The sequence below is a fragment of the Sinocyclocheilus anshuiensis genome, unplaced genomic scaffold (assembly GCF_001515605.1).
Source record: "Sinocyclocheilus anshuiensis isolate Anshui unplaced genomic scaffold, SAMN03320099.WGS_v1.1 scaffold2229, whole genome shotgun sequence".
NCBI classification, from domain to species: domain Eukaryota; kingdom Metazoa; phylum Chordata; class Actinopteri; order Cypriniformes; family Cyprinidae; genus Sinocyclocheilus; species Sinocyclocheilus anshuiensis.
In genome coordinates, this window is record NW_015552799.1 from 80,864 (window position 1) to 93,727 (window position 12,864).

General features: G+C 36.8%; 1 protein-coding gene across 1 annotated transcript in view; it reads right to left on the reverse strand.

The window, feature by feature from the left end:
• Positions 1 to 7,135, reverse strand: part of LOC107667948 (CD276 antigen homolog) — a 31,425-nt gene extending 24,290 nt beyond the window's left edge. The window contains exon 1 of the mRNA XM_016459678.1: positions 6,962 to 7,135. Coding sequence (XP_016315164.1) covers positions 6,962 to 7,007 — 46 coding nt within the window. The 5' untranslated portion in view covers positions 7,008 to 7,135. The remainder of the gene's footprint in view (positions 1 to 6,961) is intronic.
• Between the last annotated feature and the right edge of the window lie 5,729 nt (positions 7,136 to 12,864).

Here is a 12,864-nt window from a genome sequence, read left to right on the forward strand (position 1 = left end):
CTGTTGTGTGTGTGCACTTTGGATGGGTTAAATGCAGAGCACTAATTCCGAGTATGGGTCACTTGGCCACATGTCACGTCACTTTCACTTTCACGTTAATGGCACATTTGAGCAGCATTAGTAAACTGTGTAAATATAAAGAAATGCCAAATCACATGCAGGTTTATTCTTACTTTAGGAAACCTAATTGTTTTATAATTACTACTATTATTATTATTATTTCTACTGTTTCTAGAAGTAGTAATTTTGATAATAGTCAATAGAAAAAATATAACCACACACACATTGTTTGTCCACAGCATAATTACACATTATAAAAATAAAAAGCATCACCGCACGAACCTCTACCTCCGCCAGCAGAACCTCAATTTCAGACTCAGTAAAGTTTTTGTAGAACGGTTTATACGCAACATTTTATAAATGAGGCCCCAGGTGTCTGGCAAAAAAACCTAGAGAAAATAAAAGATAAAAAAAAGACACAAAGACTTTGCTGATGTCCAGGGCATATCAGGACACATTTAACATTCACATTAGCATCCCTCACCGCCTATACAACGTGGTTGAATAATTGGATCTTCCAAGATGGATGTTAATCATGGAAGTTGCACACATCCCCCTAACTCCAAAGACTGTATTTAAAACAGGATGGGTTAGGCCAGCTTATCTTACTCACAAAAAGTAAACTACCAGAAAAAGGACCCCATTCAAAGCATTTCCAGTAAGTGCCCCAGACCGAATCAAAGTTGTGAGGAAATAGTGCTTACCTGTGCAAAAAGGAGCCACAACTATTTGAGTTGGCCTGGCTCCAATCTCCCTACTTCAGGTTTCATATAGCCTTTTAAGAAAATATTTCCCATGTACATGTATTTTAGTAGTTGCTAGGGATTTATCTAGGGAGTTAGTTAGACTGTACTCCAAAAATCCAACCTCAAAGAACCCCACATTACCATTCAGAGAACAGTTCTTAAAATAACCTTTTTTTTTCTTAGTGTGGGAAACATTTTAAGAATCTAAAGAAACTTTTTCCACTATAAAGAACCTTTTGTGCAATTAAGAAGGTTCCATGGATGGTAAAGGTTCTTCATGGAACCATCAATGCAAATAAAGAACCTTTATTTTTAAGCATGTAGGTGCCCAAAGCCCCTCTAACAAAGTGTATGGAATTCTTTACACCCCCTTTAAAAAATAAGACTATTTCTTCAATATAAGCCACTAGACTGGTGTCATCTTTCCTGTCTGAAGGACATTCTGGTGTATCACTCTTTAGATATGGCCTAGATCCTTTGTAAGTCTATGTTTTATTGGCATTTTTCCAAAGTTTGATACTCTAGAAATCCCCTCAAATACAATAGAATGACGCCTGCACCACTACTCAAACCTGACATGGACAGTGGTGTAATGTAACGAAGTAATAATACTTCGTTACAGTACTTAAGTATTTTTTGGGAGTATCTGTACTTTACTTGAGTTTTTATATTTCAGCCAACTTTTACTTTTACTCCACTACATTTCCTAATTAAAATGTATACTTTTACTCCGATACATTTCCCTAAAGCATATTCATTACTTACTACAAAATAGTCAGAAGTCAGAAGAACACGGACTGCAGGAAAGCAGGTTTGATGAATCAGTGGTCTGGCGTTTGCAAGTTAGACTCCTAAAAAACACCTTTGCTCATGTGCAAACAAGTGCGCGCACAACCGCGGATGATTTGTGCGATCTGACATTATCAAGTAGGCTATATCACCAAATCACACACAGAGTGCACGCACATTGATTTATTAGTCTATTAAAATTCTAAATTCCAGGCTTTCTAAATTGTAGACGGCAAAAATGCATCTGTATGCTTTTTTATATTTATATAATTTAATATAGTTAACTTAATCTATATCAGTCAAAGAGTACAGTTTTTCTGCAGATATCAGCATGAACACATTTAATAATCATTTTATACAAGTTCAATAAAGCAGTAAGTGACTTACATCTTAGACGTAATATTGCTTGTTTTTGCTCAATTTTGCCAACAAAAATAGTTCTTTTCCATTTTGCATTTACTTGTACTTTTACTTTTTTAATACTTAAGTACGTTTAAGATTTAAAAAATACTTTTTGTACTTAAGTACAATAAATATCACATACTTTAAGACTTTTACTCAAGTAATATTCTAAACGGTGACTTCAACTTCTACCAAAGTCATTTTCTGGTAAGATATCTGTACTTTTACTTGAGTATGGCTTTCAGGTACTTTATACACCACTGGACATGGAAAGTATGAATTCACTGTTATCTTTTCAGATAGGTGTCTGGAGGCCAGAGTTAAACATATCCAAACACTCTTTCAATTCCTATCTATTGACAAACCTATATAACTTTTCTACACTATCAGCTTGATGTTTGACAAACAACAAAATGGCAAAGAAAGTCTAACAGGGATACACTAAAGGAGAACGTTCAATATACATTCTAGAGGACAGAATATTACAGAGTACCTTCAGACTTGGGCCAGTGAGCAACGCCCTAAAAACCACATAAAACACCCAACAACAGAAACAGCCTTCTAATGCAATGAAAACACTCAAAACACACCAGCAACTTAATATTTTATAAAAAAAACCCCGGCCCTATTTGTAAGGACAGTGTGTGTATATTTATATTTATATATATAAAATGAGGGGCTAAAAATCTATTAATTCATTAAATCTGAATCATTTTAACTCAACATTAGAAATAAATTTAACTTGAAAAAATTGAATGTTGTGATTTGAATGTCAGCTCTGGAATAGGCATTTTAATTAAGTCAATTGTGACTGAAATTTCTGAACATTTACTCTTTATGGCAAACTTGTTTACACACACATTCACCCTGCAATAACTACTGATTTTGTTCCCGTAAATACAACGCCAAACTGCATTTTAATGGTGAACTGTCATTTCTAAGAATCCTTGTTTACCTGCTGCATCTTCAAGGCTTCCCTTGTGTACGGTTGCCACACCTGCACAGCAAGACGCTCTTCATTATAAGCCCTATAACCAGAGATCTAATTACCACTGCTGAAGCTAATGAGGGCCAACTGGGTTTGGCATTAATTTAATTACATTTTTGAATAAAGGTGTTCTGGAAAATCCTTGGTCCTCTCATAATGCTTTTGTGATATGTTTTAAAGGGATAGTTTATCCAAAATGAAAATGATGCCATCATTTACAGACACTCGTGTTGTTGTATGACTTTACTTCTTTTGCAGAACTCAAAGGAAGATATATTGAAGTTGTGAAGTTGTCAAACAACTCACTGATTTCCATTGTATGGACCAAAAAAAATAAAAAAATTATTTTGTAGTATCAATTATTTAAGTATCTTCTTTTGTGTCCCACAGAAAAAAAAGGTCATACAGTTTTTAAACGACACGAGGGTGAGTAAATGATAACAATATCATTTTTGGGCAGACTATCCCTTTATCTGATGTGTATCCCATCCTGGAGCCAATCACCCACCCACAGTCTCTTGCCTGACAGTTTTGGCCTCTAATTTTCTCTAAGTCAAACATATATTTTACTGGTATATTTTACAAACACATATTTTAAGCAGATAATTACATATATTTAACATGACTAAATTAAAAACTGTTAAGACAAAAATAGCATTTCTAAAAAATGATTACCTTTCCTACTCTTAACTGGACTGGCATATGTGAAATGCTGTTCACTCAGTACACTTGTGTATTTTCCCAGCTGTCTGTGACTACTGGATAGGGCCTATATATATATATACACACACAGTGGGTACGGAAAGTATTCAGACCCCCTTAAATTTTTCACTCTTTGTTATATTGCAGCCATTTGCTAAAATCATTTAAGTTAATTTTTTTTCCTCATTAATGTACACACAGCACCCCATATTGACAGAAAAACACAGAATCGTTGACATTTTTGCAGATTTATTCAAAAAGAAAAACTGAAATATCACATGGTCCTAAGTATTCAGACCCTTTGCTCAGTATTTAGTAGAAGCACCCTTTTGATCTAATACAGCCTTGAGTCTTTTTGGGAAAGATGCAACAAGTTTTTCACACCTGGATTTGGGGATCCTCTGCCATTCCTCCTTGCATATATATACAAAAAGCAACAAGTTTATCAAACCAAGTGCAAATTATTAGAACAACATTAGAAAGCAGTCTGGACTCAAATAGTCGCTTGACCTTCTTTTGTTACCAGACATTAATTCAAGGATGAATGGCGATAGCAGAAAAAAAGGGACATAAAAACAACATGCCATGCATCCGAACACTTGACTCAAAGTCAAATATCCAAAATACTTGGCAAAAGTTGCATCTACATGCAATGTTAGAATGGAATGAGACCATTACTTTAAAATGCAACATGAACGACTGACTAAAGTTTAGCCTTGGTGTGAAGTGTAGGCAGGGAGTCAAGGAGACCATGAAAAAAACTTTCCCAGAGCAGCTCCCTCTTCACAATGAATGTTATTTGTCTACTGCACAAAAACAAGGCATGCACTCTGTCCTTGAATAGAAAAAAGGCTACAATTCTGTACTCCAATAAACAATTCTAGCCACATTTGCATCAGTACTGAAACTGGCTGGAATATTTAATCATAAAACGTTTTATCAGGACTGTATGTCTGCTCGTCCATCTGTAGAAAAGAAACATTTCACTTTGTATCCTTTTTCAAATTTCAAGCCATGATTTATGGATAGATCTGTGGGGGGACTTGTCCTCTGAAATACACAATAAATTGACAATCACTTCCACTTCCAGACGGTTTATGAAAGAGTTCACTCAGAAGCCAAAAATGTAAGTTTTGTAACCTAATGCAACAATGACAACAGAAATTGTTTTCCGTTTTATCATTTCATGTGCGAAGACAGACTCCTTCTGTTTCATCTAAACACAAGTTTGTTTGTCTAAAGCAGGCTCTGTGCAGCCCACAACACAGAAAAAAACTTGTGTGACACATTGGTAGTGCCTTCTGAATAACAAAACATCCATCAATGTCTGGTTTAAACAATATGGGTTTCATTAAATGGCTGCATAATTTGTATAATTAGTTATAATTTATTGCCCCTTGAGAGATAAGATCAAATGTTTCACAACTTTATTCAAAATAGCAACTTTCTAAAAAAAAAGTTTACACTTTGAAATCTGAGATGACCAACAAATGGAGATATTTAAAACGAAATACTTCCAACCAGAGGCGTCATGCCCATTCAAAGTGAGGGGGGGCACGTGCCCGCCCCCTCAGAATTTTTGAGCCAGATGGATTTTGAATGCATCTTCCAAAAGACAAAAAAAAAAATAGCCGAATAATATTTTTAATATTTGATACGATCACACTGGTGTTATTAGATCATTCAGTACGTCGATCACATCACCAGCTGCTAAATTCAAATCTGCGTTCGCTGGCTGGCGCTGAACCAGAGACGGACGGCGTTTTTACAGCACTGCGCATTAACCAATCACACAGTGCTGTTGAGCTTATGAATGCAATGACCAATCAGAGGTGGTCAGACGAGTCATCGCTAAAATGCAGGTGTTTTCTTTACTCGCTCGCTGACTGGCGAATTCTCTCACCAGAAACAACAAAGTGCAGACGTGTGTACGAATTTGTAAGTTAGATACTCATTTCACAGTGTAAACAGCTTCAGTGATTTTAATGGGAGTTTTTGAGAGTGCTTGAACTCTAAACTGAAGTCAGTGAAAATGTTTTTTTGATAATGTAAATGTTCTTTGCTCTCTTTCTGTACAATGAAAGTGTTATGATTTTAGCCCAACTTACAATGTCTTTACTCGCTCGCTGACTGGCGAATTCTCTCACCAGAAACAACAAAGTGCAGACGTGTGTACGAATTTGTAAGTTAGATACTCATTTCACAGTGTAAACAGCTTCAGTGATTTTAATGGGAGTTTTTGAGAGTGCTTGAACTCTAAACTGAAGTCAGTGAAAATGTTTTTTTGATAATGTAAATGTTCTTTGCTCTCTTTCTGTACAATGAAAGTGTTATGATTTTAGCCTAACTTACAATGTTTTTATTAAATTCACATTAAATACAAAGTCAGTCGTACTAAAAATATTTTATGGCATGACACCCTGTTACTTAAGTAAATAGACAGGTTTTTATGCATAGTTATAGATTACATTATTAGGCTACTTTGACCATCGCCCAGTATAGATCAACATAATCTATAAAGGTGGAAAATGCAACTATTTACACATATTTGAGACCCGAGATAGACTCGAATTTGAGCCAATTTCAAGATTTAGTTAACACGTGTGGGATTTTTTCGAATAAAAAGGAAAAAATAAATAAAACATAAGTGCTATTGTTCCCCCCTCACAAATAATGAAAGCATGACGCCCCTGCTTCCAACAGATTCAAATATAACACTTGGGATATGTATAAATGTATTATTAAAAGAAACATTACAACTATTTCCTTAAAACATAACTAATGGAATTCCAAAAATGCAGCTCTTTTTTTTTAGTTTTTAAAGCTGTCTGTCCACTTTTTGTCAACAGATATGAATGAAAACATTGTAATCAAGTGAATCAGACCTCAAATGGAGGGTCATTTTTCCATATTCCACCTGTTATGAGCTCGCCATTATCTGACCGTTTTGAACCATATACCGAGTGGTTCGCAAGAAAAACGTGAGAAATTGCTTGTTATACTCAAGTACCCTTACAAAACTTTTCTTTAATTCACACAGTTTGCTTGATTAGACAAGTGCGCACGTTCACTTCGCCGAGAGAGAAAGGGATGCAAAACGCATTTTCAACGAAGAAAATGGTGGGATAGCATAGAACGACTCTTTAGGTTTAATTTAACCCTCGTGGCAAAACAAATACTATTTCCAAAGAATGAAATCATAGATTTAAGTGATTAAGCTTAGTCTTGCATACAGACATAAGTTACAAAACGCCAATCAAATCTTTGTACCGACCTGCACGACGCAGTAAGATCCAGAACAAAAGACAACGACACAGCATACTTTCTGATGAGGATTTTACTCCTTGGAACCCGCGCTGGTTTTAATGGTGATGCCACAACAGCACGGACTTTTTGCAGAGACCACTGCAACCCGGCGGACACCTTCAGAACTGGGCGGTCACTCCAGAAGGGGTAGGATCTCCACGCAAGAGTTGGTATCTTGCATAAAGTTGAATTCATCTTACATACAATTTAAGCACAAGCGAAAATATAAAATATGCTATATTTGGGACCCAGGCACAGACTTTTGTTCTCTGTTGAGGACATATTTGAGTGAATTTCTCTACATGCCACAGCTTGTCCTGTTCAGAGCACATTCAAGGCTTTTCAGAGATATCAAATGTTTGGAGGTTTGATCAGAAACACTCCCTCTCCTTGGTCTTTAAATATGACTGAGATTGACAGACTGATAAAACTTAGCACTCTTAGGAAAATATGATAATGTTTTGTAATTATAATTTAAATCGAGCTAATAGTTTATCGTAAATAAACAGCTCAGAAAAATCGTACGGGGTTTCAAATCAGAATATGACTTTTTGTTACGAAACGGCGTAATTTTCATTCATGACTTCTGTAGAGGACACCTGGACAAACAACATGCGAATCAGTCATTTTGGGGAAACAACAAGTCTATTCATAGTTTTCACGTGACATCGCATTCTTACAGGAACCCCCACATGGAGGGCAAAGCAAGGCTTTCCTCTACTGACCGCCAGTTATTTTTTATGAGGTTTGCATTAAGTAGGCTAGTAATGTAGTAAGACAGTGATATTTAAAGGCCAAATTCAGTATACACTTATTGATGATGCATACTTTGTACAGGCAAGCAGATGAACCCAGAATATAAACGCATATTGGCAAACTTTAAAGGGGTCATATGACGCGATTTCAATTTTTCCTTTCTCTTTGGAGTGTTACAAGCTCTTGGTGCATAAAGAAGATCTGTAAAGTTGCAAACACTAAAGTCTCAAAACCAAAGAGATATTCTTTATAAAAGTTAAGAGTTAACCACGCCTACCTAAAACGGCTCGTTCTAACACGCCCCCACATGTCTACGTCACGATCTGGGAAGATTTGCATAACGCCGCCCAAATGTTCACGCAAAGAAAGAAGGCGTAACTTTGATTCTCGCTGTAGTATTGTTGACGCTGCAGCCATGTCCTGAAGGCGCTGTGTGCTTCATTGTGAAAGTGAAACTACTTTGTTTGGTCTTCCAAAAGAGGACGATATCCGCTTCGTCATGCCTAGAGCTGATCTGTGCCGGTCGCTGAGGAAATACATCAACTTTCACCGTGGACAAATGTGGAAAATAATGTGTTTTTTGAAGTTTAAACCGCATAAACACATTTCATTACACCAAATACACAAAATAATGTTATTTTTAGCAGCATCATATGACCCCTTTAATATTAAATGTTTTCCCATAGAACACCATTATAAAGAAGATGCTTAACTATTTAGCGCATTGCGTTTATATTCCGGGCTCATTTGCTTGCCTGTATAAAGCAGGCATCATCAATAAGGTGTGTAGCCTACTGAATTTGATCTTTTAATAACATTGTTTTAAAGGCACTTTAAGTGTTTTCACATTAAACATTTTAGAATATCCCACTGTTTTAGTATAGTGATTTAAATATTGCGGCGGGTGCTTTATATGGATTGCTAATGGCCAAAACTTGCATTTTGTTCTTTGTTTTATTCTTTTGAGAGGTGATTCAAATATTTTTGGATTGGAATGTTTTGCCCGCCGAGTCTTCGAGCCAGTCACGTGACTGAAACTTCTGGCTTCAGGTCTCATCCGCGTCCCGCTATTTTTAGCTGTACAAAACAGCTCGTTTGGTCGCTTGATATTGCAAACTGGTGTTTCTTACCTTATTATTTTAATGTATTATCTTAATTGTGAATACTTGTTTGTAGTGCAGACAGTCTTACTGTTTACTGCACATTGTTATTCTTCTCGTTATTCCCCTACAGCGGCTAATAAACCGGAAGTCTCACCCATAGGCTTCCTTCCGCGTTGAAGAATAAGGTGGATAGGGAAAGAAATTATCCACAAGTTTCCTACACCCCATGAGGCCTTGCGTCAAAAGTGGGAGCGTCTTCTGGTTCGAAGTAAACAATCGGGACGTGACAGACTCTGCGTTCCATTCGGAAGGGCTCATCCCTATAGGGTTTACCCTCAGGAGTGAGAGCTTCGAAGGTATGAAGGGTGTAGGGGTCAAAAAAACTCTGTTTTTGGAACGCACTTCTGCGTCATCTTAACGGGAGGATCAAGGAGGTGCCTTCGTCACACATTTTGTACGCTGGTTGACCCACAATCGTCTTTTATGTTAAATATAATCTATATTTGTGTATGTAATGTAATGCAAAATGTATTTGTAATGTATATTGTGTCTATGTATTTGAAACATTTGAATGGACTGATAAAGGTAGCTGTATTTTTGTATTTTTGTTGAAGTACAATGTCGTTTTGACCAACCATAAAAATGTACCAAATCTAACTTGTATAAATATTACAGTAGTATAGAAAAATACTATGCATACATTTATCTGTGAAGTCGAACTCTGTGACGCCAAACAACTTCCCTGTGCAAAGGATCATGGGGGCCTGAAGTGTCCATCAGTTGTACCCTTTGAAATCCTTCATTCTGAAAGGCAGGTGAGTTTTTGTAAAGGTTTTCTGTAGTCATGCAGCAGCACTTTTGTGGAAGATCAGTAAAGTAAGTACAATTAAGGACACGAAAATTGTTTATTGTATTGTGATATTATTGAAATAGCAGACCCTCCGCTAAACTGAAATGTTTACTGTGTGTCATTCATGTTCTGCATATGTTGCTTCATGCTTCACTTCACTTAAAATCTTTAGTCTAAGATTGTTGGATTATAAAATTAGCACACAAAATACTAGGGATGCGACGAAATTGAAATTGTATTAATTAATATAAAGTAATTTTGTAAGACTTTTTAATTTAACTCAACAATTTTAATGATACTGAATTTAAAAAAAACACAAGCCAATGAAATAACCACACTTTTATTAAAAGTAACACAAAAAATTAGACAGAAAATATATTGATATTAAATATCAATATATTATTTTTATTCAGTATTATCAGAGCATCTGAGCAGAGCATAACTGGGAGCAGCTCAGTGAATGCGAGGGTAGCTCATTTTACCAGCGTTGCACAGTACAGCTGTACTACACCATGTTACAGCACAGTAGCGCTATTGCAAACAGGAACAAGTACACTACATAGACATTTTCTGCTGACTTTGCTTTTCCGGTGAGCATGAGCGGAACGCACAATTTGTTTTTATTTTTTACTATGAGCATTATGTCAACCAATAAGAAAACAGTTGCAATACAAAAATACAAAATAATAATAATAATAAAATAAAATAATTTAAAAAAAAATTATAATAAAACAATTAAATTACTAGACAGGGGTATAGAATTAAACAAAACACATTGCATTCAAAGGAAAAGATTAAACAGCTTACAAATTTCAATAGTTTTTAAAGCCTTCTTAATTCATGAGTTAGAGATAGTCTCAAAGTAATGCTGTATTTCAGCAAGCAAAACATAAAACAGTGGCTTTTGAAATTAAAATTTACATTTTTGTATATACAATTTTGTTAACAAAATAAGGAGATTAAGTAAGTACAATTTGTTTTTCTGTAAATGCACTTTTTTTTTGGAGCGGAACGCACATTCATAGAGCGGAATATTGAGCGGAGCGTCACAACGCGCAGTGACGACAGTGTTGCCAAGTCCGCGGTTTTCCTGCGGAACTCCGGTAGCTACTTTAACACTGTTGCCACGGGTTGTTTTTCATGTCCGCGGGTTGAAGCGACTCCAATAACATAATATTTATCCCCTGGAATGCGTGTATTTTACCCTCGAAACGCGATTTTTAATTGTGGACCCCCTCGAAACGCCATTGGGCTAGTTTTGAGTAGCGATTGGGCGGGTTTTCCTGGCAACCCTGGACTAGAGGGAGCGTGAAACCTGCGCGCTGCACACTGCTGGGAGGTGCGGCGCGCCGTATATTTTCTGTGACCGAAATTTTGGTGCATCCCTAATTATGCTCCATGCTGAGGACAGTCTACTCATGATTTTGCACTCGATCATGCACAGTGGGGAAATGAATGTCTGTTGTCGTTTCCATGAATGCTTTTGGAGTAATGTTTATGTTGAGGTCTGTTAGGCAGTCAGTTTTTCCTCAGTAGACTTATTTATGGATGTTATTTTTTTTTTATATAGTCCATTAGGACTTAGCTATGGTAAAATTCAAGCCAGGTAGGGTGGTTCCTCTGGCTGTCATTACATCTCAACCGCTACACCTCAGTGTTTTTGTAAATGCCCTGTACAATTATATATTTGTTACATGTTAAGGTGCAACAAGTAATGCTTCTTCCAAAAAAGTTTTATAGTGGTTGTTAGAGTGTAAATGACACTCATATGAGATGAAGACTCCAAGGGCTTAAAAAAGTGAAGTCAATCCCCCCATTAAGGAAGCTGTGTTACATCACGACCAGCAGTGTCTTGCAATTTAATCGATGTCAGATTTTTGGTTTAGGCCACAAAAAAGAGACAGTGAAACATAAACGTACTTGGTGCACTTTTAACTGGAGTCGTAATCTTCTTTAAAGTTCCTTTAAAAGCATGTGTTTTCCCCCTACAGGAAGGCCGAGACTGAGATGTCATGTGACGAGGGATCCCCAGAGCCCCCTGTTCTTAAAGTCTTCAATCGCTGGCTGTTGTTTGAAGCCGTATCTCGAGCAGATCGAGGAGCTCTGGATGGTCTCCTGCAGTATCTTCAGTCACATGAAAAGAGGCTGATAGATGAGGAGTTCAAAGGTGCATTCTGGGAATGGTTTAGTCTATGAGCAAAGAGCAGTAAGTGTATGTTTAGGTTTGCTGTCCAGAATTCAGACTGAACAATGATGTCGTAACAGTTTTATGTGGGTAAGAAACTGTTAATAGGAAATTTTACAAAGGATCATGGGGGCCTGAAGAGTCCATTAGTTGTACCCTTCGAGATCCTTCATTCCGAAGGGCCCATTGAAGTGGCCAGTTTTGAGCACTTCGGTTTGGAACGACCCTTCAATTTGGTAGCCATGATTGTTTTCACTTCAAAGTGCCCTTCAGAGGGCGATATATCCCGTTTGGAATGCACCGACTCATTCATTCGATCCAAACTTCCTAACGATGTGGGAACACAACTTCAACCAACTTATAAAGGGTGAAATAGCAGTACCTTTACCCTCCGCTAAACTGAAATGTTTACTGTGTGTCATTCATGTTCTGCATATGTTGCTTCACAGTAGCCTTCACTTAAAATCTAGTGATTTAGTCTAAGATTGTTGGATGATAAAATTAGCACACAAAGTACTTGGGATGCACCGAAATAAAAATTCTGGGCCGAAACCGAAAATTCTGGATGCACTTAGCTGAAAACCGAAACTGCTTTGTAATAATTCATTATTATTTTATTAAATAATATAAAGTAATTTTGTAAGACTTTTAATGAAAGTGACACAAAAATATCAATATATTATTTTTATTCAGTATTATCAGAGCATGTGAGCAGAGCATAGCGGGGAGCAGATCAGTGAATGAGAGGGTAGCGTCATTTTGCATGCGTTGCCCAGTACAGCTGTACTACACCATGTTACATACAGTAGCGCTATTGTAAACAGGAACAAGTTTACTACATAGAAATTTCCTGCTGGCGCGTTGAGCGGACTTTGCTTTTCCAGTGAGCATGAGCGGTACATGAGCGGCACGCACATTCATAGAGTGGAATATTGAGCAGAGTGTCACAGTAACGGCGGCTAGAGGGAGAGAGAACA